At 59.5% G+C, this 22755-nt stretch overlaps 5 protein-coding genes and 1 non-coding gene across 6 annotated transcripts; 4 read left to right on the forward strand and 2 right to left on the reverse strand.

Annotated features, from left to right (window-relative positions):
• Positions 1 to 141: 141 nt before the first annotated feature.
• MRI1 (S-methyl-5-thioribose-1-phosphate isomerase) lies at positions 142 to 1411 on the forward strand (the record flags this gene model as incomplete). The annotated part of the gene is made up of 3 exons (XM_028616131.1): positions 142 to 248; positions 292 to 358; positions 398 to 1411. 3 exons carry the CDS (start codon positions 142 to 144, stop codon positions 1409 to 1411), a joined length of 1188 nt encoding a protein of 395 aa, XP_028479988.1.
• Positions 1412 to 1690: 279 nt separating this feature from the next.
• On the forward strand, positions 1691 to 3043 carry EHS24_000297 (uncharacterized protein; the record flags this gene model as incomplete). The annotated part of the gene is made up of 1 exon (XM_028616132.1): positions 1691 to 3043. One exon carries the CDS (start codon positions 1691 to 1693, stop codon positions 3041 to 3043), a length of 1353 nt encoding a protein of 450 aa, XP_028479989.1.
• Positions 3044 to 3900: 857 nt separating this feature from the next.
• EHS24_000298 (uncharacterized protein) lies at positions 3901 to 7098 on the forward strand (the record flags this gene model as incomplete). The annotated part of the gene is made up of 3 exons (XM_028616133.1): positions 3901 to 5059; positions 5423 to 6168; positions 6325 to 7098. 3 exons carry the CDS (start codon positions 3901 to 3903, stop codon positions 7096 to 7098), a joined length of 2679 nt encoding a protein of 892 aa, XP_028479990.1.
• A 7191-nt stretch (positions 7099 to 14289) lies between these two features.
• Positions 14290 to 14372, forward strand: EHS24_000299. Its single transcript has one exon. It is a non-coding gene; the product is annotated as a tRNA-Gln (tRNA).
• A 429-nt stretch (positions 14373 to 14801) lies between these two features.
• Positions 14802 to 16550, reverse strand: EHS24_000300 (uncharacterized protein; the record flags this gene model as incomplete). The annotated part of the gene is made up of 2 exons (XM_028616134.1): positions 14802 to 16301; positions 16404 to 16550. The coding sequence occupies 2 exons, from the start codon at positions 16548 to 16550 to the stop codon at positions 14802 to 14804; spliced, it is 1647 nt and encodes a 548-aa protein (XP_028479991.1).
• A 2873-nt stretch (positions 16551 to 19423) lies between these two features.
• On the reverse strand, positions 19424 to 22081 carry EHS24_000301 (uncharacterized protein; the record flags this gene model as incomplete). The annotated part of the gene is made up of 7 exons (XM_028616135.1): positions 19424 to 19771; positions 19828 to 19932; positions 19975 to 20117; positions 20167 to 20424; positions 20473 to 21027; positions 21069 to 21175; positions 21222 to 22081. The coding sequence occupies 7 exons, from the start codon at positions 22079 to 22081 to the stop codon at positions 19424 to 19426; spliced, it is 2376 nt and encodes a 791-aa protein (XP_028479992.1).
• Between the last annotated feature and the right edge of the window lie 674 nt (positions 22082 to 22755).

Consider the following 22755-nt stretch of genomic DNA (forward strand, 5'->3'; position numbering starts at 1 on the left):
AATCTAATTAGGTGAATCAACTTGACGTTTTGCTTCCGTTCCAGCACCTCCACCTCCAATTTCAAGCACGCAACGCAAGAAGCGGCGCGTTCATAAACGTTCGATCCCAAGTTCATCAACAGACTCACAACAACAGACACCATGGCGTCCCAGGCTCCCTCCGGCTCCAAGCAGCTTCCCGATATGATGACTTCCATCCGTATCACCGCACAGGGTGATGTCGAGATTGTCGACCAGCTCCTCCTGCCGTATGTCGAGCAAACTTCTGCCGTTTAGTCGCTCATCCGTCAGCCACACTGTCAAGTGGGACAAGGTGTCGACCCCCGAGGAGGCCTTTGACGCCATCAAGTCGATGAAGGTAAGCTCTCAGCAATGACATGAAATTGACCTGGCGTAGATCCGCGGTGCCCCCGCCATTGCTTCGCTTGCTGCTCTCTCGATCCGCTCGCACCTCTCATCAGCCAACGCTCCCACGTTCGCTTCCCCCGCCGAGGTGGCGGCTCACGTCTCGCCCATCCTCGACTACCTCCAGTCGTCGCGCCCCACTGCCGTCAACCTCTCTGAGGCCATGAACCGCATCCGTGCCGTCCTCAAGAAGGAGGGCGGTGCCGGTGACGCCGCTGCCGCCACGGACCTCGTCGAGACTCTCAAGGCCATGTGCTTTGCCGTCCACGAGGAGGACATGGAGCGTAACCGCACCATGGGTCGTCTCGGTGCCGAGTGGCTCTGGAAGCAGCGTGGTGGAAAGGACGGCAAGAAGGCCCTCAAGGTCATCACCGTCTGCAACACTGGTTCGCTCGCTACCTCTGGCTACGGAACCGCCATCGGTGTGATCACTGCCCTCTTTGAGGCTGACCAGCTCGACACTGCCTACTACGCCCAGACCACCCCTTACCACCAGGGCTCGCGTCTCACCTCGCTCGAGCTCACCACCCTCCGCATCCCCGCTTGCATGATCTGCGACACCATGCTCGGCTCGCTCATGCAGCACAACGACATTGACGGTGTCATTGTCGGTGCTGACCGTATCGTCAAGAACGGCGACACGGCCAACAAGATTGGTACCTACCAGGCGGCTGTCCTCGCCCAGCGCCATGGTGTCCCCTTCATTGTCGCTGCTCCCGTCACCACCGTCGACCTCTCGCTCGAGACCGGCGCCGAGATCCACATTGAGCAGCGCCCGCCCGTCGAGGCTACCCTCGTCCGCGGCCGCAACGTCGAGACTGGCGGCATGTCGGTCGTCCGTATCTCCCCCGAGGGTGTCGGTGCCGGCCCCGAGCCCTGGAACCAGGTCTACAACCCTTCGTTTGACGTTACCCCCGCCGAGCTCATCAGCGCTGTCGTCACTGAGAAGGGTGTTGCTGTCCGTGCCGAGGGTGCCAAGAGCATTGACGTTGCATCGGTGTGCTAGGTGCTAGAGACTTGTAGATGTGATGATATATTTGCGGTTGTGTGTGTGTGTGAGAGAGAGGAGAGAGAGAGAGAGACGTTAATAGGACGGACAAATGGTGGACCCCAGCAGCGCAATGAAAACTGAAATCTCGCGGAGAAAGGGAATCGATTCCAAGAAATCGTCAACTGACTAAATTCAATTTGCCGAGATGTTGACGTCAGAACATTACTCAACCTTCCCCCCTGTTTCGCACCACCAAACAACTCGATCTCTTGATTTCTCCTTCCAGTCCCATCCATGCCACTCGTCGCCTGCGGCTCGAACGGGTCCGGCCAGCTCGCAATAGGCCACGACGAGGACGTCTCGTCGTTCACGCCGTGCGTGTTTGACCCATCGTGCCCAACCTGGGCTGTGAGCGAGGACTGTGAGATTGTCGACCTCGTCTCGGCCGCGTCGCATGCGCTCCTCCTCATCCGTCTCCGGTCTCAGGATCCAGCAGCCACACCACGCAACGTCCTCCTGGGTGCTGGAACGAACACCCACGGCCAGCTGGGCCTGCGCTGTGCGCTTACAGACTCGCCAACGGTAGCTACCTCCTTTCGTCCCTTCTCCCTCGCTCGCGACGCTGGCCTCGACGATACATGGGAGCCGGTCAAGGTGGCTGCGACCTGGACCACGAGCTTTGTCGTGTATGAAAGACAAGGACACCACGCTACTGGCCCGTTTCCAGAGCAGGTGGTCGTCGCTGGGGGCTCAAACGACTTTGGCGAGATCGGCGTGGCCCCGTCCAAGCCTGCCGTCATGCGAGTCGACGCCGCGCTGCAGGACGGCGAATGGGTCGAACATCTCCACGGTGGACAGCGACATGTCGTGGCCGTGGTCAGCCACGGACATGGTGACAACCGCACGCAGCGCGTGGTTGGGTGGGGCGCCGCGCGGCGCGGCGAGCTCAGCGCCGTGCCCTTGCCTCCGCCGACGAGAGGGACCAAGGGTAAAGGCAAGGCTGTCGCGACACCGACGACACTCCCGCCGACGCCCATCAACCTCGCCATCCCTAGCGGAACACACGTTATCGACCTCGCGCTCGGCGCTGCTCATTCCATTGCACTGTGCGCAAACGGCACCGTTCTCGCGTGGGGCAGCGATGCAAAAGGCCAGATCACTGGCCTCACGTCCTCCTCTTCCTCCCTGTCCTCCCCCTCCTCACTCCCCAGCATGATCACCCATGTACGCTGCATCGGTGCGACATGGGGTGGCAGCTACTTGCTCACTGGCGACGCAATATGGTCCCAGGGGGGCAACACCCACGGCCAGCTGCTGCGCCATACGCCAGCGGACGCCAATTCGGGCGCGAGCCGGGCCGACGACCACGACAATAACGCTGCTGCCCGCGGTCCCGTCCTCCTCCCTGACCATGACGCTGTTACATCAGCCCTCGTTGCCGGCAGCGAGCATGTGCTTGTTGTGGCCGATGGTGGCAAGACACTCTACACTGGAGGCTGGAACGAGCACGGCAACTTGGGAGTGGGTGACACGGTGGACCGTGGGCGCTTGGTGCCTGCTGGCGTCGGACAGGGCCTCGACTCTGGAGCCCGGACGATTGTACGAGTGTGGGGAGGGTGTGCCGCGAGCTGGGTGTGGACTCGATAGAGATTACAGAAGATCTAGAACGAGACAGACCTGGGACCTCATGTGCGTTGCCAAGCACATGTTGGCTGCTCCAATGCACCATATGCACCCCGGGCATATGTTTCGGGTTGGAGGGAGGGAGAGAGAAAAAGGGGTGCTGCCACAAAACTACGCCACCCAAAAGTGCAAAACGCACACCCACTCTCCGCGCCTCCGCCCACTCGCGCGCTGTGGTCACGTTTGTTTTAGGCGCTCGAGCCTCCTACACCAGCAGAGTGTCGACGACAGGAGGACCGTGCGGCGAGGGGGGCACGCAGCAAATGCAGAGCCACCACCCCGGAATGACAATCACACACACGGGGGGCTGGCATAAGATTCCATTTCTGGTAGCAAAACACAAAACAAACAGGTGCATATCAGGACCTCGTTGGCTGCTGGCCTGCTGGTGGTGGCGAGCGAGTGAGCGAGCGAGCGAGTAGGTGGACGTGTATTGCCGTACGCAGACGCGCCTCTTGATCACAGAATGGCCAGAGGCCAGAATGGGCTCCAGTCGCCACGCACCTAGCGCGTGCCGGAATGAACCACCGTACCCACCATGGGCACCGTCTGTGCACGAGCATCCAGAGCACCCCCCCACCCCCCATAATGGCCTGCGGCGCTCGCGCATACGCCTCTTGCGCGCGCCCGGTGCTGTGGGCTGGCACCGGCCGCACTGGACGCCTCTGGACAAGCTCACGCATCACGCACTCACGCGCACTGCAATCGTCCTCAAACACACATCCCGCATCCTCTCCATCATCCACACCTTCTCCATCGCCATCGCCCGCGCCTGCACCCACGTCGTGCACGCTAGGCAGCCTTGACGGCTCCCTGCCGCCATGGCCAGACCTCCTTCTCGTAATGCCATGCCGCCTGCGACAGAGGTCTCGTACACCGCCTACTCGCCTTCGCCCTCGTCTATTAACGCGTTTCACCAAAAGAACGACCGCGTGAATGCGTGGACACACAACGTCGACCTTGCACCGCGTCGGATATCCAAAAGTCCAGCCGGTATCAGTGTCGGCGCCGTGTCGCAGGCATGGACACATGTCGACCTGCCCGAGGTTGCCGCTGCCGCGAGGGCTGAGAGGATGACGACACCTCGTCGACGGACCACACCATCCCCCATCCCGGACCGACCATCGCAACGGCGGTCCACGCTCACAGCGGACGGTCCTCGACCACCGATGCTGCCGCCCCCAAGTGGGCCACTGCCTCCACAGCCAGGTCTGACAGCGCCGCCTCCTCCGCAGTCGTTCCGCCCTGTCCGCCAGCCGCCTCCCAACGCGTACCTCGCCGCCACCCCAGTGGAGCCTGCACACCTCAGCTCAGAGTTTGAACTTCCCCGCATAGAGCACCTGTCGCGCTCGGCGAGTACGGGTGCGAACCATGCGCCACAGGCATCCGCCGCCGCCCATTCGGCGCGTGCACAGCGTGAGGCTTACCTCAACTCGGCACTCGACTTTCCCCTCGACATTATCTCAGAGGTCGACAAGCCTGCAGCAGCGAGTGGTGTCAACAGAGCTGCACCTCCCCCCCGAACGCCGTCGCCGAACAGGGGACTTGTTGGCTCATTCCTTAACCGTGCGCGTAGCAATGTGAGCCTGAGGCATGGCACACATGGCCACCCCGGCCACCTGCCTACCCCTGAGGCCACCGACGTAGTCGTCGAGGTTCGCAAGCCGAAACCCGAGAACCGCGCTCGATCAGCCAGTTTGTCTCAGCATCCAGTCAATGTGGCCCCACTCGCCCCCACCGTCCTGTCTCGCAGTGCCTCGACCGTCCACCACCGCCGCGAAGACAACGTGCCCACGAGAATCGTCGACCGGGTCGACCGCCAGGCCGCAGTCGTGTCCCCTGCACCACCACGACGATCTTCTCGAGCGGCATTCACGCGTGGTCCCGACGACGCCACGCTTCTCGTCACTAACGAGGCGTTCAGGCGCACTAATACTGGACAGAACCATGGCCCTGTTCATCCTCCCACAGTTGCCACCGGTGCTACATTGCAAACTGCTTCAGCTGGAAAGGTGACAACAGCCGCAGCGCCTCCTCCTCCACGCCCAGACAGAGACAGGAGGAGGGTTCTGTCCCCAGACCTCTCAGCTACGGTTGGTGGTTCTGTTCGAGATCGGGCCAGCTTCGTACCACGTTCAGCCTCCGATGCGGATCTTGTTGCTGTCGCAAAGAGGGTTCTGTCCCCACCGCCGCCACCTCCGTCGGCCTTCGCACACACCGCCTCCGAGGCACCGGCCCAAGCTCGAATCCCAGCCGTCCAAATGGACCCCATCCGACTCATGAGGCGTACTTCTTCTCGAGGAGCGTTAAATGGGGCTACCCCTCTTCTCACACAGGTTGCAGACACTGCATTCGTATCTGGCCGTGACCGTGAAGTACTGGGAGAGTCATTGACCCCATCCGACGCCTCCGAGACTGGCACCACTCTGCACGACCCAATCGACGGGTTCCCCTTCCCTCCCCATTACAAGCAACAGTCCCCACCGGTGGTACCTCTTGAAATGTCGCGCTCCAGAGTCCATAGCCCCAACTTCGACAGGTCCCCCACCTCCCCACAGTTTGATAGGATTGAGACTGTCCGCGGCGTCCCCATGTCGCCACCACCCAATGGCTCTACTCCATATGGCTTCTCTCAGTCACTAGTTGACAAACGAGGTGCCCCCCTGGTGCACCTCCAGCCAGCCAGCCGGTCACCAGACATGCTGGCGTCGAATGGCAACGGCGTCGACTGCACGATCGCCCAGCTGCCCCAAGGGGCCAAGCTGCAGGTCATTGTCAACGTCCTGCCGCCAGAGCAGAACAACGCCGATGCACAGCCTGGTGGCGCCAAGATCACCGAGCTCAGCCCAGGCCACTCGGTCAACGGCAGTGCCAGCTCTCTCGGTAGCTTGCCACGGACCATGGCCAACGTCATCCCACACCACCGCAGCACGTTCAGCTCGAGTGTACCAAACGACGCGACGACATCATACCGCTCCAACCTCCTGCGTGGAGAGCAGCAGCAGCATCCCGAGCCTCCTCGGCATGGCAAAGTGCTGAGCGAGGCTGACCATGCCTACGACACTGGAGCCGACCTCGACTCGCCGCGGGTGCGACCTCGCCTCTTCCCTGTTTCGGACGGTATGATAACCCCCGCACCGCTTCTACCCCAGGCCACTGGTGTTTCTGTAGTACCGGGACAGATGAGGTACGCCCATTTACCTGAACAGCGACCGGCATTTATGGGGCCAGTAGTGCACCCTCAGTTGGCCTTCCCCAGCGGTGTGCCTGGTCAACACAGTTGGCAGTACCACCCTCCTCCGCCTCCTCCGCCCCCGCCACAAGCACAAGCACCGGCTCGTGAGCCTTCTTCGTCCACAACATCGGAGCATGCAGCCAACGGCAAGTGGAAGAACAAGATGTGGCCATTTGGCCACAGCAACAACAAGTCCACCCCAGCACTTGCGAGCTCGTCGGCACCCGACAACAGTAACCATTGGCTCCACGAGACGCAGAGCCACCCGATGCCTGTCACAGCTGCTGCGATGCCGCCCGACCAACACCGCACCATGTTCAGCTTTAAGAAGCCGCCACAGCCTGTCGGCTACCCCGTGGTCTCCTTGGGCGACTCGTCGCGTCGCGCAGCCGAGAAGGAGAACGAGCGCATGAGGTCCCATTCTCAGCTCACGAGGCATGAGTCTACTCCATCTCGTACGTCGCTTGTGCCTGAGCGAAGCATTCCCGCCGACAAGAAGCGAAACCCCTCCTCAAAGACGGTAGACGCCGCCGCGAGCCGCAAACCCGCCCTTGGGAACGCAAGCTCCAAAAGCAAGGCGGACAACCGGGACAGCACGGGCGGCAGCAAGTCCAAGGCATCGGCGACCGCGTCCAAGAGCAGCAAGGACCGCTCCTCCAAGGCCAAAGACTCCAAGGACAAGCAATCAAAGTCCAAGAGCTCAAAGGACAAGCATTCGTCCTTCAAGGCCAAGGAGTCGTCCAAGACCCTCGGGAAGAGCACCAGCAAGAAGGTCAGCAAGTAGTTGCCTCGCGCCGTCCACTTCGCTTGCGTTGGCACTGGCCACGCTGGTTTGGTAGGCTTCGACGTTTCCGCTGGTCGTTGCGTCATCGCCACCAGTACCAACATTCTTCTCCACCTCCACCTCCACCTCGTCCCCCTCCTCGTCCCCGTCCCCTTCCCTCCCGCACTCGCACTCGAACTCAATCATCTGGCTCGAGCTGGTCTCGCCTCTTCTGGTGGTGGCCCTGGCGGTCGCGCAAAAGCGACGGTACGCAACACGCCACGCCCAAGCGTACACATACACATCCCACTGCAAGATCAACAACAACATTTTCCCGCAATTCCAAGTCCAAGCAAAAAGCCAAGGCGGCCCGGAAGCGAACACGCATGTCGAGTCAACGGCGACACCAACAACAACAACGGCGCAGGCGCTGGCACCTCAAACTCTCCCCATGGGCGTGTGTCATGGAGACCGAGTATTATTAAGTAGACATCACAGAGAAGACGAGAGAGAAGCAAGGCGGAGGTTGTAGGGGATTGTGGAGCATAAGCATGGAAGAGCGTCGTTAAACCATGGCTACAGCAGTAGATGGATGTACAAACACTTTTTGACACACAACGCCACGGGGCAAGAACTTGAACACTCTACTGAGACAGTTCGGGTACCCGAACAAACACCTCGTCACATTCCTTCTTCCCCTCCAACTCACAAATCTTCCAGGGAACAAGACTGTCCACATGTCCCACATGTCCAAGATAGTCGCGTATCTTCGGACAATCTCACCGGGAGGTGCGAGCGTGTCGGCGAGTTGCCATCGCTCACGGGACGCTAGCCGGCGGCAAGTGTCGACAATGGGCAACCTGCAGCCCCGAACTCGCCGGTACTAGCGCGTAGCGAGCGGGTCTGTCGCGCTGTCGGGGCGATGGCCCTCCGACGGGCCGACTGTATTCGTAGCTCCAGTGCAGCTACACCGCTACGCCGCCGGACGGGTGCGAGGATGCTCCCTCGGTTTTCCGGAGTCTTCCCGGTCGGCGTGATTACGGCGAGGCCGCCGTGCGCGACGGATGTACCGCGGCACAAGTTCGGTCCAGCTCGGAGGGATCGGCGCGCTCGGAGCGGTCGTCGGTGCTGCCTCGAGCACCCGGACCGGCCTCGGCGTTTTGGACGAATAGACGGCCGCTACACGCGGTCGACGTGGGTCGCCCTCGGTCCAGCGGCGAGGGGAGCGCTCCTCGCCGGGAGATTGCAGGGCAGACTGTGCGGCTATGGACGGTGGACGGCGCTCCTCCTCTCATCGCAATGGCGGTTAGCGGTGGTTAGTAGGGTGTTCACGTGTATCTGCGTATGCCATTGCCGCACACTGCCGCTTTTCCTGGTCAAATCAACCCAGCACCAGTGCTGGAACGGTAGAACAACGGGCCGCGAACCGCTTCACGCGCCAGGGCAGTAGAGGGGGAATAACGGATGGTCGCCAATGCCGGCGGCTACGGACCGACATGTGCCGTAGTCCCAAACGATATGCAACCGGCTTTTATCCGTTGTCCCGCAACACCCAGTCAACTGCAATTGCACAAGCTCTGCTGCCGCCGGCTACGGTCCGGAATGTGCTGCAGGTCCTCCTGTTCCCTCCGTCCCGGCCAGAAGTGGGACTTTGATCGGGTCAATGCCGGCGGCATACGGGCTCACCGCGGACACATGCCCGCGTCTTTCCAGATTCCATCCCGGAATGGTCGCCGCGGTGCGGTCGGCGGACCGGTGGATTGTAAGTCCGGCGGTGTACCCGTCAGGACTGGAAGTCGGTATAGGCAATAGGAGGGGGCGAAAGCGGCCGCGGTCAAATTATGCCGGGCATAACGTTTAGGCAACAGCCGCAACGGCAATACATGGTCTCAATAATGGCAACAGAGGGGTTAAACGAAGGGTAAAAGAAAGGGAAGGACAATTTGGAGGCGACCCAGGCGACGAAATAGCCAATACGCTCGTTGAAATCCACGCGTTCTGCCCAATACGAGGTACGGCTGGCCAATAACGATTCCGAGGGTATACCCAACCCGACTACACCCACGACTGTTCACAAAGTTCCGTCGCCAAAGGACCCAGGCGCTTGAAGCGACGTTTCTCCGCTGGCGCGCCAAACGTCCACCTCCGATCACATCGGTGTCGGTGCTTGACATCAGTTGCGGGTCTTGACCGCGGCAAGAGCGGCTCCTTGCCGCGGAAAACAACCGCTGAGACGGTGGATCCGTACATCCCGGCCGGTATTGAGCATCTACAGCGTCTAGGACCGCCGTGCGGAGCTCGCCGCACGACGGTACCGCACAAACGAGAACCGCTGAACCGAGCGGACCTCGCCTGTCTCGTGTATCTGGGCTTAACGTCGGTACGCATGATCATGCATAAACTAGGAGGATCAACATGTTCCATTCCGGAACGGAGCTGGAGGTGGAACGGAGCTGTGAGATCAGCCTCTGCGGGTCATGTAACCGTGGATGTTGCAGATGCGGATGATTGTGGCACCGCCAACACCGGACAAAAGCATGTTTTCCAAAATTTTAGCTCCTAGCGGACCTCGCCGACGCGTCTGATTTTCGGCCCGCCCCAACCATGGATCACGGAGCCACGGAGCCATGGAACCTCACGGGATCACGGCAAACCCACGTCCACCCGGACGCGTGTGGTTTCTCTGCTGTGCAGGAGGTTGGGAGCAACATGCGCCGGATCAACATGGCTCTCATGCATACGTCACTCCGCGCGAAGGAGAGTGCACTACAGTACATTGGGGATATTGGGGACAATACAATCACATGGTCTGGAGACACACCGTGTGCTGCAGAACATTGCAACTAGTTGCCGAACATTCCGGCGATCAGTGCGCGTGCTCCGCGCCAAGTGCAGACTAACACAAGCGAACAGTCTCTAGAGTGGTGGGCTGCACGCTGGTCCACGAGCCAAGCGAGCGCGTACACCGTGCTGGGAGCAACCAAAGCAACATTCCCTCATGGCAGTGCGGGTTTTGTGCGGCCCTGAGGGTGACAGCTGCCTGAACGGTGGATTCCACAGCAAGCGACCCACGCGCAGACGAAGCGGATACCCAACATCCGCTTAGGCGCCATGCGTCAACCGCATGGACGTCGCTTGTGTCGCCTCTCGCGTCGTATGGGCTGCCCGGAGTACACGGAACCACGCGCTAAGAGCTGGCGAACAGTTGCCAACTCGACAGCAAACGCATGGCCAAGGGCGAATGTTGACCTGCCGAGCCGCCGGATGCACATGGTACCTGACTGACAAGTGGGCCACCAGCTCGCCACTGGACAAGGCTGCCGCTTGGCAGAGCAACCTTCACATGCGCGCGTATGGGAGGGCATGTGGTTGAGCACAGTAGACGCGCGGTAAAGACGGCAACCAGTGGGGCAAGCAGATGGAAAGGCATGTGGTGGAGCACAGTAGACGCGCGGTAAAGACGGCGAACAGTGGGGCAAGCAGGTCGCTGCGCGTGTGGTGGCGCTTTGGGAGCAAGACGAGCACATGTTCCGTGGCTGGCCCGCACGCTTGTGATAGGAAATACATGCGAGTACGTGGAAATCACATGCGCTGTCTGTACGTCTGCACGCGGAATCTCCGACAGAGGCATGTGTCCATGTGGCTTGCACATGGAATCATGAGGCACCTTCTGCGGCTCGTATCTGATATGTCATGTTGACCGGCTGGCCAAGGCTGGAACCGCGCTGCAGCGCGGTAGGCAGCATGCCACCCACCGCAGCAGTCGTGTGTTCGCCCAAGAAATCAGACGCGTACCACGCTGGTGTGAGCCGTAGGCCACATGATAATCACCGAAGGCCCATGCGTGTGTGTGTGGACATATTCCAGACCATTCCAGTCCATCGCAGGCACCACATTGCTCTATAGGACGCACATGTTCCACTGACACAATGCCACATTGTCCTTGCAGCTCGCTCGCACCCGGAACATGTGCTCCAACGTCGGGAAGCACAACATGTAGCGTGGCAGTTGGCGCCCGGATTGACGTGCCACCTTTCCCGGCTGTGTGTGATTACGAGTGCCATGCATGATCCGGAGAGTCAGCGTGCCCACGATACGACTGTAGCCGCGCTCCGTAGCTTAGGACAGAGAGCGAGGTTGACGTTGTGATAGGTGCGGCGCGTGCTTGCGGCGAGGCTGATTTCCTTGTTCATACGCGCAAGGCTTACGTCTCCTCCATGGTCCGGACGGCCGCGGCTGCTTTCCTGGTCCATTCTTCATTCACAGGGCTGACGTCTACTGCACGATCCGGACGGCCGCGGCACCACGACGCGCGGACTATGACGGGCGCGGTTGGGTAGACCTTGCGAGACGAACATAGGGCGACTGATTTTGCCTGACGATCATGCACACACGGGCTGGCGCGGCGGATAGCCGGAAAATCCTCGCCGCGAAAAATGGGTCAAGCCAGTGGTGGCGTCCAGCTGTGGCGGTGCCCAGCTTAACAAATCACTGAAAATCTCTAATAATCACCAGAGGGTATGTGTTCACTTTGAATGTGAGTGCTTTCGTGAACGGGACTTGACCATGGGATCCTTCAAGGAGTTATGGCAGCGCACTTCACCTTGCACAGAAGCTGCCACACAAAACAAATACAACTGCGTGCACTGTAGCGCAGCCCACAATGCAAGGTGCATGAACCGCTGGCTACGCATTTCTGACCTCGATGCTCTACAGCTGCATACACGCCAGGTACGTCCCTGCTACGCCGTCATCGTACTGGCCATCCCGACGATGAGCGGACTCTGGCCCCCGCTCATGAGTTCGGTCTGTCCCATGGCAGGGCGAGACGTAGGGACGGCGACGTCGGTCGTGGGTGTGATGGTCCGAGCACGCGTGTTCTCGGTGTGATGTCGGTCGTCGACGCGCGGACGCGGAGTACGCGGAAAGTCGACAGTGCCAAGTTACGGTCGTCCATGGAGGCATGTGCTACGGAAATGTGTGCCACTGTGGCAGATCTACGCCTTCAATCAACATCCGTCGTTTCCACGGATATTGTGGATTATCACATGCGGCCGGGTGGATTCTACCACAAGTATCGGCCCCTCGGTGCGGTAACGGGCCCAGACTACAGTTCCACTGTCCATGTGCGCCAGCAAGGAGCGGTAACCTGTGCGGACGTCGCTGTTATTGCAGTCCCGGACCGATAGGTCAGGAGCAACATGGCATCGCACATTGTCGTCACCGGGCCGCGTATAGACCGAGCTATGACATTGTCGATATCCCAGAGCTGCTGCGCGGACCGAAATACATGCGAGAACTGCACCAGACTCGGCGTGGTACCGAGATTCTGGCATTCAACCGACCGGCACGTCGGTGGTCGCCGTTTAACAGCGTCCGGCAGTTCGGTAGCGGGACCGAACATCCCAACGGCCGTTGGGAAGTATCTTGGGCTATGACCTGGAGCTATGCACAGTTCCGGCCCGATTCTGCGCCGTTTGACTGTTCGGGACCACGACGTAGGACCGAGGAAACAGCGAGTACCGAGGAAACAGCGAGTACCGAGGAAACAGCGAGTACCGGCGAAACAGCGAGTACCGAACGAAACGATATGTGCGATTGCCACGGGGCAATGTGAGAGTCCCGGACCAGACTTTTCCGTTCTTGCATCCGAGGAAACAGCGAACCCCGCCACGCCGCGGTCAACACGCCGTGGAGCGTGACTGCCGGACCGACGTGACCCATGGGACGCAGCATGGGGATTGCATGTAGGGAGCCAGCTGCTCTCTCCGATGCTATCGGGACTCCTATTCCCTCGCCTTACTTCCGGCAAAGATCCATAAATCCCAATTAACCCTCATGAATATGCGCTGTCGGTCCGATTTGTCAATCATGCCTTGCACATCATGCCGGTCCTGGGTGTTCGGCGCGCCGCGGAGCATTGCAACTGTTCAAACCTGCGCAAGCGAGCGCCAATGGTCCGCGGGTCGGTGGATTACAGCCTATCACGCCGTCCGCATTATATGGCCGGTGCCGTAGTTTACAAGACGATTTTCCGAGGCAACAGCCAATTTCGCTGCGGAGTGCGGCCGGCTGTCAGCGGTCTGCCACAGTTCAGCCGTTCACGAGGTCCGCAATGTCCGTTGCGGCCGCCGTTTGCGGCGCAATCGTCGCTGGCATGGACGTAACGACGGGCCGACGCCGAACGCGCCGAGTGCATAACGGGGGGCGGTCCGTTGACTGCTGCACCCAGCAGCTGCCAGTTGCCAACCTGCTAAATTATCGGCCCGGACTGACACCGAAAACGACCGCCGAGTGGGCCGGTTGCATATCGTTTCTCGCAGTACTGTGCGGGGTCTGCTATGTGACAAGGGCATGTACAGTCCCAGAGTGCCGAAGATGGACCGGTTGGCGACGATTTTCCGGGCAGAGACCCGACGTTGTTGATGATCGTCCCGGTGACGGCCGACCGCTACAGAAACGACCTTCCATGATATTTCCTTTACGCGTAGCGAGCTCTACGCGCTCACCTGGCCATGTTTACCGGACAATCTGCCGGACTCTCGCAGATCCCATTGATCCAGAAGATCCAGAGATGGATAGACGGAGAAACGGGTAACCGTCAGTCGGTGCCATATCTGGAAAACGACCAGTTGCCGCTCATATGTCCATTTCACCACTTCGCGCGGGTCCATGGATCCATGGAGGGTCCGGCGCTAGCTGGTCACAGCGGCTACAGACGCTCCAGAGACAAGGCTGGGACGGCAATGGACGGTGGCATTGGTTATGCATGCTATTACGGGCATTCGGGCCAACTATGAGATCCAATTCCCCGGGGGCAACTGTTAACCTACGTAGGCCTCGCTGAATCGTCCGGCATAGAACGAATATGCCACACTACTGTCTTGTGCCTCCCCTATACAACAGGTACAGCGCTTCGCCGACCTCGCCGGGCTCACCGACCTCGGCACGGAGGGCATGCAGCCGGCGGCTGGCGGTTGGTGGCATTAAGCATATGGGCGCTTAGGAGGACTCGTATGGCCCGCCACATTGGCAGCAAGAGTCCCACGTGGTGCTCGTGGAACACCACATTCCCAGTCCCTGACCAGTGGACGTTGATGCCAAGGGTCTTGGTCAATCCCACGAGCACGTGTAGAGGCGAGAACAGGAATGCATGAAGAGGGAGAAGGGCAAACAGTTGACGGCCATTCCAAATTTGTAATCTGTATAACGGGTTTCATCGTATAACGGTTAGTACATAAGATTCTGACCTGAGAGTTGTTCTTGTAATCTGGGTTCGATTCCCAGTGAGACCTTTCCTTTTGCTTGTCTGCTCAAGTGAAGACAGGACGACGGAAGATGTATGGACAGTGTTGAGCAGAAAAAGAGTGGAGTGAGTGTTGTAGAGGTGTAGTGATCATCCGCCACACACGGCTATTCTGACCCGTCATTTTCGACAGCCGACTGCCACTAGTGTGCACTAGTGCCTTTTGGTTTACTCGTCTCGGTTGCTGCATGCTGCAAGTCGTAATCTTTGCAGGTTTCATCTTTTGTACAGGACTCGACTTTACAGTCGTAATCCACGACTCAGTCGGGGCGAGTCGTACGTACTCCAGAGCCACAGAGGCATGTGCATGATTATCTGCGAAAAGGAAGCCATGGCCCGAGAGATCGAGAGACGTGTGAAGCAAAACAATTCATGATAAATGTTACAATACAGACTTTGTTCCTATGCAAGTGCGTTTCTAGTAGGTGTAGATCATCTCGTCGTTCTCGTAGTCGGTAAGGTCGAGCAGGGCGTTCTGGCCAAGCATGACGCGGGCGACGGGCGCCTCGCCCTCAGCGGTAGGAGCAGCATCGGTAGTGTCCTCGTTGCCCTCGCCAAAGGCAACATACTTGCTCTCCATCGAGGTGTCCTTGATGAACCTGGGCTTGCCGTTCTTGACACGCTGGTTCTGGCGAACCTTGTTGAGAGCGTGGAGGACAACAACCTGGATACCGACGACGGCAAGGAGGGCACAGAAGATGGCAAGGACTGTGCGGATACCGGGAACGTAGTGGGGGCTCTGGGACGAGGGGAAGAGCATGGGGCCGATAATGTTGCCGGCGCTCGAGCCAGCGTTGTAGAGGGACATGATGACCGACTTCTTGGTCTGACCAGCGGTGCAACTAATCATCCACGAGACAATGAGAGGGTTGCAGCCGAAGAGGAACGAGAGCAGGTAGTAGCCAGCGAGAGCGGGGCCCTGCTTGTAGGCGTCACCCTTGAGACCCTCCGAGTAGAGGAGGGCGAGACCGACAACGACGGGAACGACGAAGATGGCGAGGACGCCCGACTTGATGCGCCATGCCTGGGCGGCGTACGAAGCGGCAAGAATGCAGATGAACTGGAGGACACCAAAGGGCATGTTGAGGAGAGTGGTGACGTAGGTGTCAAAGCCCATTCCCTTGATGAGAGTGGGGCCAAGAGCGTTGGAGACACTGGCGCCGACGTTGAGGAGGAGCGACATGGCGACCCAGAGGTACGACTTGGGGTCGTAGAAGACCTCGTAAACCTGCTGCCACTTGAACTCGTGGCTTCCGGTACCGGTCTGGTTGGCGCGAAGACGCTCGACGGCCTGGGCCTTCTCGTGCTCGTCCAGGAAGCGGGCGGTGGGAATGTCCGAGTCGATGATCCACCACACAATGGGGGCAGAGATGCAGGTAATGCAGCCAACGACCATGAAGATGATCTGCCACGCGTGGATGTGGTCGCTCTTAATGTGACCCAGGGCCCACGAGAGGAAGGCGGCGGCGATGGTGGCGAGACCGTTGGTCGAGTACCAGGCCGCGACACGAACAGGCTGCTCCGAGCGACGGTACCACTGGGCGGTGAGGATGGAGAAGAGGGGAAGGCAGCCGGCCTCGAAAAGTCCCAGGAAGAAGCGGCAGGCCATGAGGCCGCTAAAGTTGGTGCAGGCGGCCATGCATGCCTGGGCGGCACCCCAACCGAAACAGAGGATAGCCATGAGGTGGCGAGATGGAACGCGAACAATGAGGTAACTGCTCATGGGCATCCAGCAGAGCTGGGCAGCGGCGGAGATGATGCTGACACTGTTGTATTGAGTGCCAACGAGGTGGGTGTCGGTGCTCAGGCCCCAGACATTGCCGACACCGAGGACCGACTTGTCGAGAATCTGCAAAAAGTAGACCCAAATGAGCATCGACAGGATGTACTTGTCGGTCTTGCGACGAATGCGGTCGTTCTAGATGCATGTCAGCTTGTGACCAGGATGACAAGTGGGTAGGAGTGAAGTGACCAGACGTCACTGATCACCACCCCACACCCCACATGATAAAGCACTCACGTCCTCCTGGGTGAGGTCGATGCGTTCGTTGCCAACGAGGGCAAGGGCCATGTCACCGGTGCGGGGCTTCATGTTGGCGACGGAGCCCTTCTCAGTGTCAATGTCCTCGGCATGGGCCGGGATGTCCTTCTCGTATGGTGTCGACATTGCTGTGCGAGTCGAGTCGAGTCGAATGGGGTGGGATGAGAGTGAGATGAAAAGTTCTAACTTTGTCGGAGAGCCAGCGGGCTAGGTGTCTTGAGCCAGTCAAAGGTGTGTGATCTGGGGCCTCAGATGAGGAGTTGGAGAGTCTAGTGGAGAACTGTGGAGCCCTCAGCGTTGAGAGCGATGTCTTTTAATCATCAACATTGTGACCTTCCGGTCCGACGTACCGTACTCTGGCTCCCCTCAACCCCGGCCCCGTCACCCACGGTGTGCGCAGTTTCCCCCGTAGGTTGCCCCAGATATCCCCAGTTTGGCCAAGGGGGTCCTCTTCTGTGGCGAACGACGTTGTACGGGGCCCTGGGGACAGCGCACTGCGAGCTCTTCCGGCCGTGTGATCCAATAGCCATGAGCCTGGAGACGAAGGTTGCCTCGCAAAAAACCGATACGCCGATGTAGGCCGTGAAATCAAAGGGTCGATTGCCGCCCATGTGGCCCTGCGTGGCCCGTTACCCTGGCCGTTGCCTGGCACATGTCCATTTCGAACCCTCGACAGCGCCGGTCTTTCGGGGCGGGTACGACGGGTGCAGGCGGAGGTTGCTGCATCGGGGCGGTGGCCGGCGGCGGCTACAGTCGGCAACCGCACCCGTCGACGTCGACAAGACCTTCGGATCACCTTCCGGTCGGTGCACTCTACCGATTAGCAGCACACCGCTGCGCAATCTCCCGCGGCCGTGCAGCGATTCTCGCGTCATGTTGCTGCATGGATTTGTGGAGGCCGCGCCTTGGCAGCAGGAAACTACGGGTTTGCGGCCAACTGGCCAACTGGCGAGCGCATTGAAACACCGGGGCCAAGCATTGCGGCTGCTGAAGGAGGTAGAGTTCTCAGCACAGTACGGCGAGCCTCGCCGGCGGTGTGACTTGCCGCGACTTGCCGGTCGGTCAACATGTCATTCGCGTTGCAGCAAACAACTTGCCGCGACTTGCCGGCGGATACACGGGCCACACTCGTTGCGTATACGCGTCTCCTTATCGGACCAGCAGTGCAGCTGTCCGGCACAGCAGCAATGACTACGAATCCTCCCATCCGCCGTCGATCCTCCCCACCTTCTCTCATCTGTCGATCTTCCCCACCTTCGTTCCCAGACGGCTACTGCTGCCCCTTGTCGGCCCATGAATTCCGCCCTCCAACTGTGCGGCATTGAGACGTCGCAACCAGTCAACCTCGCCTTGTTGGCGTCCGAGCCTCTGCTGATAGACATTGTGTGCCACGGGGGGGGAAGGAGAACGGACGCTTGGTCAGTCTGGAGCGTCTGGGTCGATACGTCGAGTGTTGCCCGCTTGTCCTTCTCAGTGCACCGCATCCCCGGGCACTCGCGAGTTCCACGAGTTCCGAGCCCAGCTACTTCCAACACCGTTACGGTCGGACACCTGACATTTTCAGCCTCCCTGGAAGGCTGCAGACCCTCCCTAAAGCCTGGGCTTCCAGCGTCTTGAGCAGCGAGGACCTCGTGGAGACCAGGTCAGCTGTGATGAGTTGGGAGGCCCGGGGGGGGGGGGGGGGGGGGGGGGGGATCGCCGCCGCTGCGGGCCCCTTCTGTCGACGGCTCTCCTTCATGGTCGTTGTCGGGGTTACTGCAGAGTGAGGTGGTCCCCTCGCTAGCCACCAACTGTAGCAGCTTCACTCTGGAAGGCCGTTGTCCACCCGCACCGTGTCTTCCTCCGCTCGACTCGAGAGATCATGTACAACGTCAGACCCCTGTCTCTACATGCGTTCCTGTGGTCCGCGACCTTGTCGCGGTAACCGCTCAAAAGTTCTCGCGCGGTTGGCCGCGCCAAACGGCACCCTGAGGGTCGCGCAGTAGAGTCGTGCGTGCATCCGTCGCGTCGCGTCTGTCGCGTCGGTAATCTCGCCAGTGTGGCGACTGGTTTGGCTGTACTCAACGTAGTGTCTGCGCCTGCCCGCACGTGGCGCACGCTCTTGGCTTCTGGGTCTTCACTGTGTCGGCCAGTACACCTCGTGTAATGATGCTCGGGGGGCCGTCGAGGGTGGGCCTTGTCGATGTTTCATGCCGGTATTGAGGACACGCGGATTTTCTGTGGAAACCGGGAGCCGCCTTTAGTGCTTTATTCGAGAAAAGAATCTGTACGTACAGTACGTCCCAGCAGTGGACTGGTAAACACCCACTCTCGGTCCAGGACTTCCGGCATGGTACTCCTCGCATACGTATGTATAGGGTCTGTTTTATTGTCAAAAAATGCACGGAGGTGTCCCAGATGGCCACAGTATCTCATATCAGCGGCTGTGTGATGTTACACCATACTGAGGAGCTTGATACATAACTCTACCATCTATAGGTGAAGAGGCGAGTGGGGAGCTGGACTTCCATGCCCTGAAGCTGGGGGGTGCTATGCATTCAGATTTTAGTATTAACTGTTGCAACTGCCACCAAAATAAATACCCAATTAATTGCCATTCGCATTTTGCGTCCCCTTACGTTCTCTGTCCAGTCTCGACCGTCGTCTGTGGGAGTAGATCGTTTCATTCTAACGTGTAGCTGTAGTTGCAGTTGCTGGGTCCAGATAAAGGACCCCGTCGGAGGAGGAGAAATGCAGCACATAGAGGGAAGCACGCTCGAAAAATTATGAGAATATGTTATGCCGAGAGGTTGTATTGGGAACACAAGGACGTGGTTGTCAAGATGCCACCTAGCAGCAGAAAGTCATCTGCACACGGCCGCGGCCGTGGTACCCTTGCGTAGTTGACAGCCACAGGTGTTTCGTATCAAGACTATGTATGTACATTGCATTCCATGCTCTGTTGCCAAAGCTGCTTCCCTCCCAAACCGTATCGCACACAATCCCTTCCCTTACTCCGCCTACTTGGGCTGTGGCAGCCACTTGCCCACCAGCTGCTCGACGCGCACAATACCCGACCAACCACCGCTCGCGATCCAGCCTGCACGCGCCATGCCCGCTCCACTCTGCCACGCGACGCGGTGTGCCGCCACCCGCTTACTCCAAGCACCAGACTTGACCACTGCCGCGTCCCCTGTGGTCGGGGCCATGGCCTCGGCGCGGTTTCCCTTTGTGCGCGAGTTCTTGTGCGTGGCTTTGGAGGTGGCTTCCTCCAGACCAGAGGCTTCGGCGCGATAGTTGTCCGTCATCCTGTACTGGTGTGTGTGCTCGTCATAGTCGAGCTCGTACAGGCGTTGGAAGAGCATGCCCTGGAGTGGTTGTCAGTGGATGAGACGCTTTGGAGGTTGGTCATCCTGCGACTCACGCCTTGCTTGCGACGGTAGAAGCCTGTGCCGCAGTTTGACACAAGGACCGAGCCGTCGCTGGCCGCTGAGGCGACCATGGTGTGGTAGTCTGATGTGCTGATTTCCTGCACAAGTTAGCGTGTATGCTGGGTGTGGTGGGAACTCACCCATACTGGACCACGGTGTGGGGTGAGATAATAGGTCGCAGGACCGAGGTTGGCGCGCGTCTGGGCCATGATGACCATGTAGTCGACATCAGCATACAGCGGGACGCCGACATGGTGCGACCACGCGGTGGCCATACAGGGCACTGCAAGTCAGCATGGATTCTGTCCAGACACAGAGCACAGAATACTCACGTCGCGAGCGGTTCAGTTCAACCACATTGCTGGGGTCGCGCATGTCGAGCACACCGGTGGTGCCGTCCATTGCACCAAAGGCAACGTATAGTGCCTCGCCAGAGTAATCGAGGTCGCCATCGGCGTCGGTCGGCGGGCAGCGTCCGGTCGAGAGAGAACGGATAGCTGAGAGTGCAACCGTGGCGTAGATGGATGGTAGCGGGGGCTCGGATGGCGGAGAGATGAGCGCATCGACAATATCCCACACGACGATGTGGCCTGAGGCGTTAGCTCAACGATAGCTTTGTGGTGACCTCGGTAACTAACCATTGGCAAGACCAGTGACAATGCGGTGGCCAGAGAGCCACTGGATGCAGGTGCAAGCGGCGTCCGCAATGCTCAGCTTGAGAAGAGGCTCAGCACGCAGGTATGTTGGGCCGGGTTCGGTAACCTTGTCACGCAGGACGCGAGGGTGGGGTACGGCATAGAACGCGAGGCTGCCATCAAGCTGAACAGCGGCGAGGATACCAATCTTGGGGACACCGTCGCCGCCAATCTCGTCCCAGGCGCCAAGGGGCATCCAACGAATGTCTAGCGCGGGGCCACCCGAGAGGCAGAGCACAATCTCGCATGCGGTGTTGCCCTCGGGTCGTGACGAGGCGCCCGCCTCGGGGCCCAGAACAGACCAGATCTGGATCGAACCCGGAGCATCTGGGGAGCAGCGAGCACCGATCGCCGGCTGAATGTCCTCAGGAATCGTACTCAGAGCGACATACTGCTCTCCACCGTGCTCTATAGCCAGGCGGTCGGGGTATGGACACCAGTCGAGACCCCAGACTGGTGCGCCAGCGGCGACGATGAAACCGGTCGAAATGAACGCGTCTGCCTGTTAGCTGGTACAGCATGCACAGCGACAAGCTCACCAATGGGGGTAGTGTCAAACTGCTTGAGCTCGACAGTCTTCTCTGACTTGAGCGAGGCAATGTTGAGATGAACAGGGCCCGCGGACGGGACATATTTGCGTCCCTCGCTTACCATTAGCCTTGTTGAACTCTCGCGCGATGACTATCACGTACCTGGCGGGAATGACGTTCTTGGCCGCGTCGCGTCCCACACCGTCGAGACCGAGACGGACATCGGAGCGCCACTGCCATCCCTCGACGGGTCCGGCCACCGAGCTGGCCTTGCCCTTTCCCTTGCCCTCGCCGGCCTCCCCAGCACACATCTCAGGCCACCAACCCTCGCCCTCCCATGCCTGCCAAGGAGGGATGACAGCGACGCGCTTGGCCTTCTCGCGCATCCTATCACGACGGGATTCCTTGTGCGGGCTGTCGTCGGGCGTGATCTTGAAAGTGGCCACTTGCTCCCTACGGGGCATGCTGGCGAGATGCGTACTGAAGGGGGTGACCACGCCGAGGGGGAAGATGGGTGCTTTGAGTGTCGGCGGTGGTGGGCGCTCGCCACCGTCCTTGCGCGTGAGGCTGTTGGCGCTCTGGAGCAGCAAGTCACGGTACGCGGGCGGGTAGGCGTTGAGAGTCGAGTTGGACAAGGCAGTAGCCGTGCTTCGTCGTCCAGCATCGGTTCGAGGAGTGAGGTTGGCACGACGGACGCCGCGGGGTGTACGCTGCGTCTTGGGTGTCTTGGGTGTACGAGGAGTCACGTTGCTGCCCTTTCCGCGCTTGGGTTTCTCCTCGTCGGCCCAATCCTCTTCCTCTTCGTCATCCTCAGACTCGGGTTCGGGTTCCGGCTCATCCACCTCCATCCCCTCGTCTTCTTCGACCTCGGCTTCGGCGCCATCGTCGACATACTCATCCTCAGAGTCAGAGTCGTCTGGGACACGGATTTCAGACTCGTCAGAGTCGGGCGTTGGCTGGCGAGAGGTCTTCTGTGTGCTCTGTGGACGCGCGCGAGCGCTACGGCGCAAGGGCGTGGCCATGGCGGTCTGGTTTGTGGATAATGGTAAAGTTTCTTGGGCGGATGGATGCTGTGCGGCTGTCCGCCAACGGAATGAGAGAGTTGTAGAGGGCGAGAGGATGGTAGAGGTCTGTCATGAAAGAAACAACAAACCTCGAGCCCCGTCAGTATCACGTGGGTTTGCTCCCGTTCCACACGGTTAGTGGCATCTCCAACTCTGTTGCCTCTCCCATCCACATTGCTGTGCGAGCTCTGTGCAAGTTCTGTACAAGTTCTGTGTACCTGTGTATCTATACATTGTACATGCATGCGGTTAACAGGCGATGCTTACATTCTAATGTCTGAAGCAGCTTTGTGGCTTGTGGGTTAGCCCTCCATGGATCTATGCGGAGACGGTATGTGGCTGCTGGAGAAACACACTACAAGAGTTAGGGACCTACCTCCCCACTGCGATACTTGGTTATCGGCTCTCACAAGAAGACGCGCAAGCAAAGTGGTCACGAAATGCCTGGTCATCTGCCGCCCCTTATGGGTTTCTTCACTGGTCCAGAAACACACTACGGTTCGATCAATTGATTTTGGTATCCGGTGCGGGCATTCATACTCGGTTCTCACGTCCCCGTCATCCCAGCTGTGGCCGTCACAGAATGGGTGCTTGCTTCCCATCTACCTGCCGCCTGTGGCTCAAGCAAATCC

Source organism: Apiotrichum porosum (genome assembly GCF_003942205.1).
Source record: "Apiotrichum porosum strain DSM 27194 chromosome Unknown scaffold_1, whole genome shotgun sequence".
NCBI lineage: Eukaryota > Fungi > Basidiomycota > Tremellomycetes > Trichosporonales > Trichosporonaceae > Apiotrichum > Apiotrichum porosum.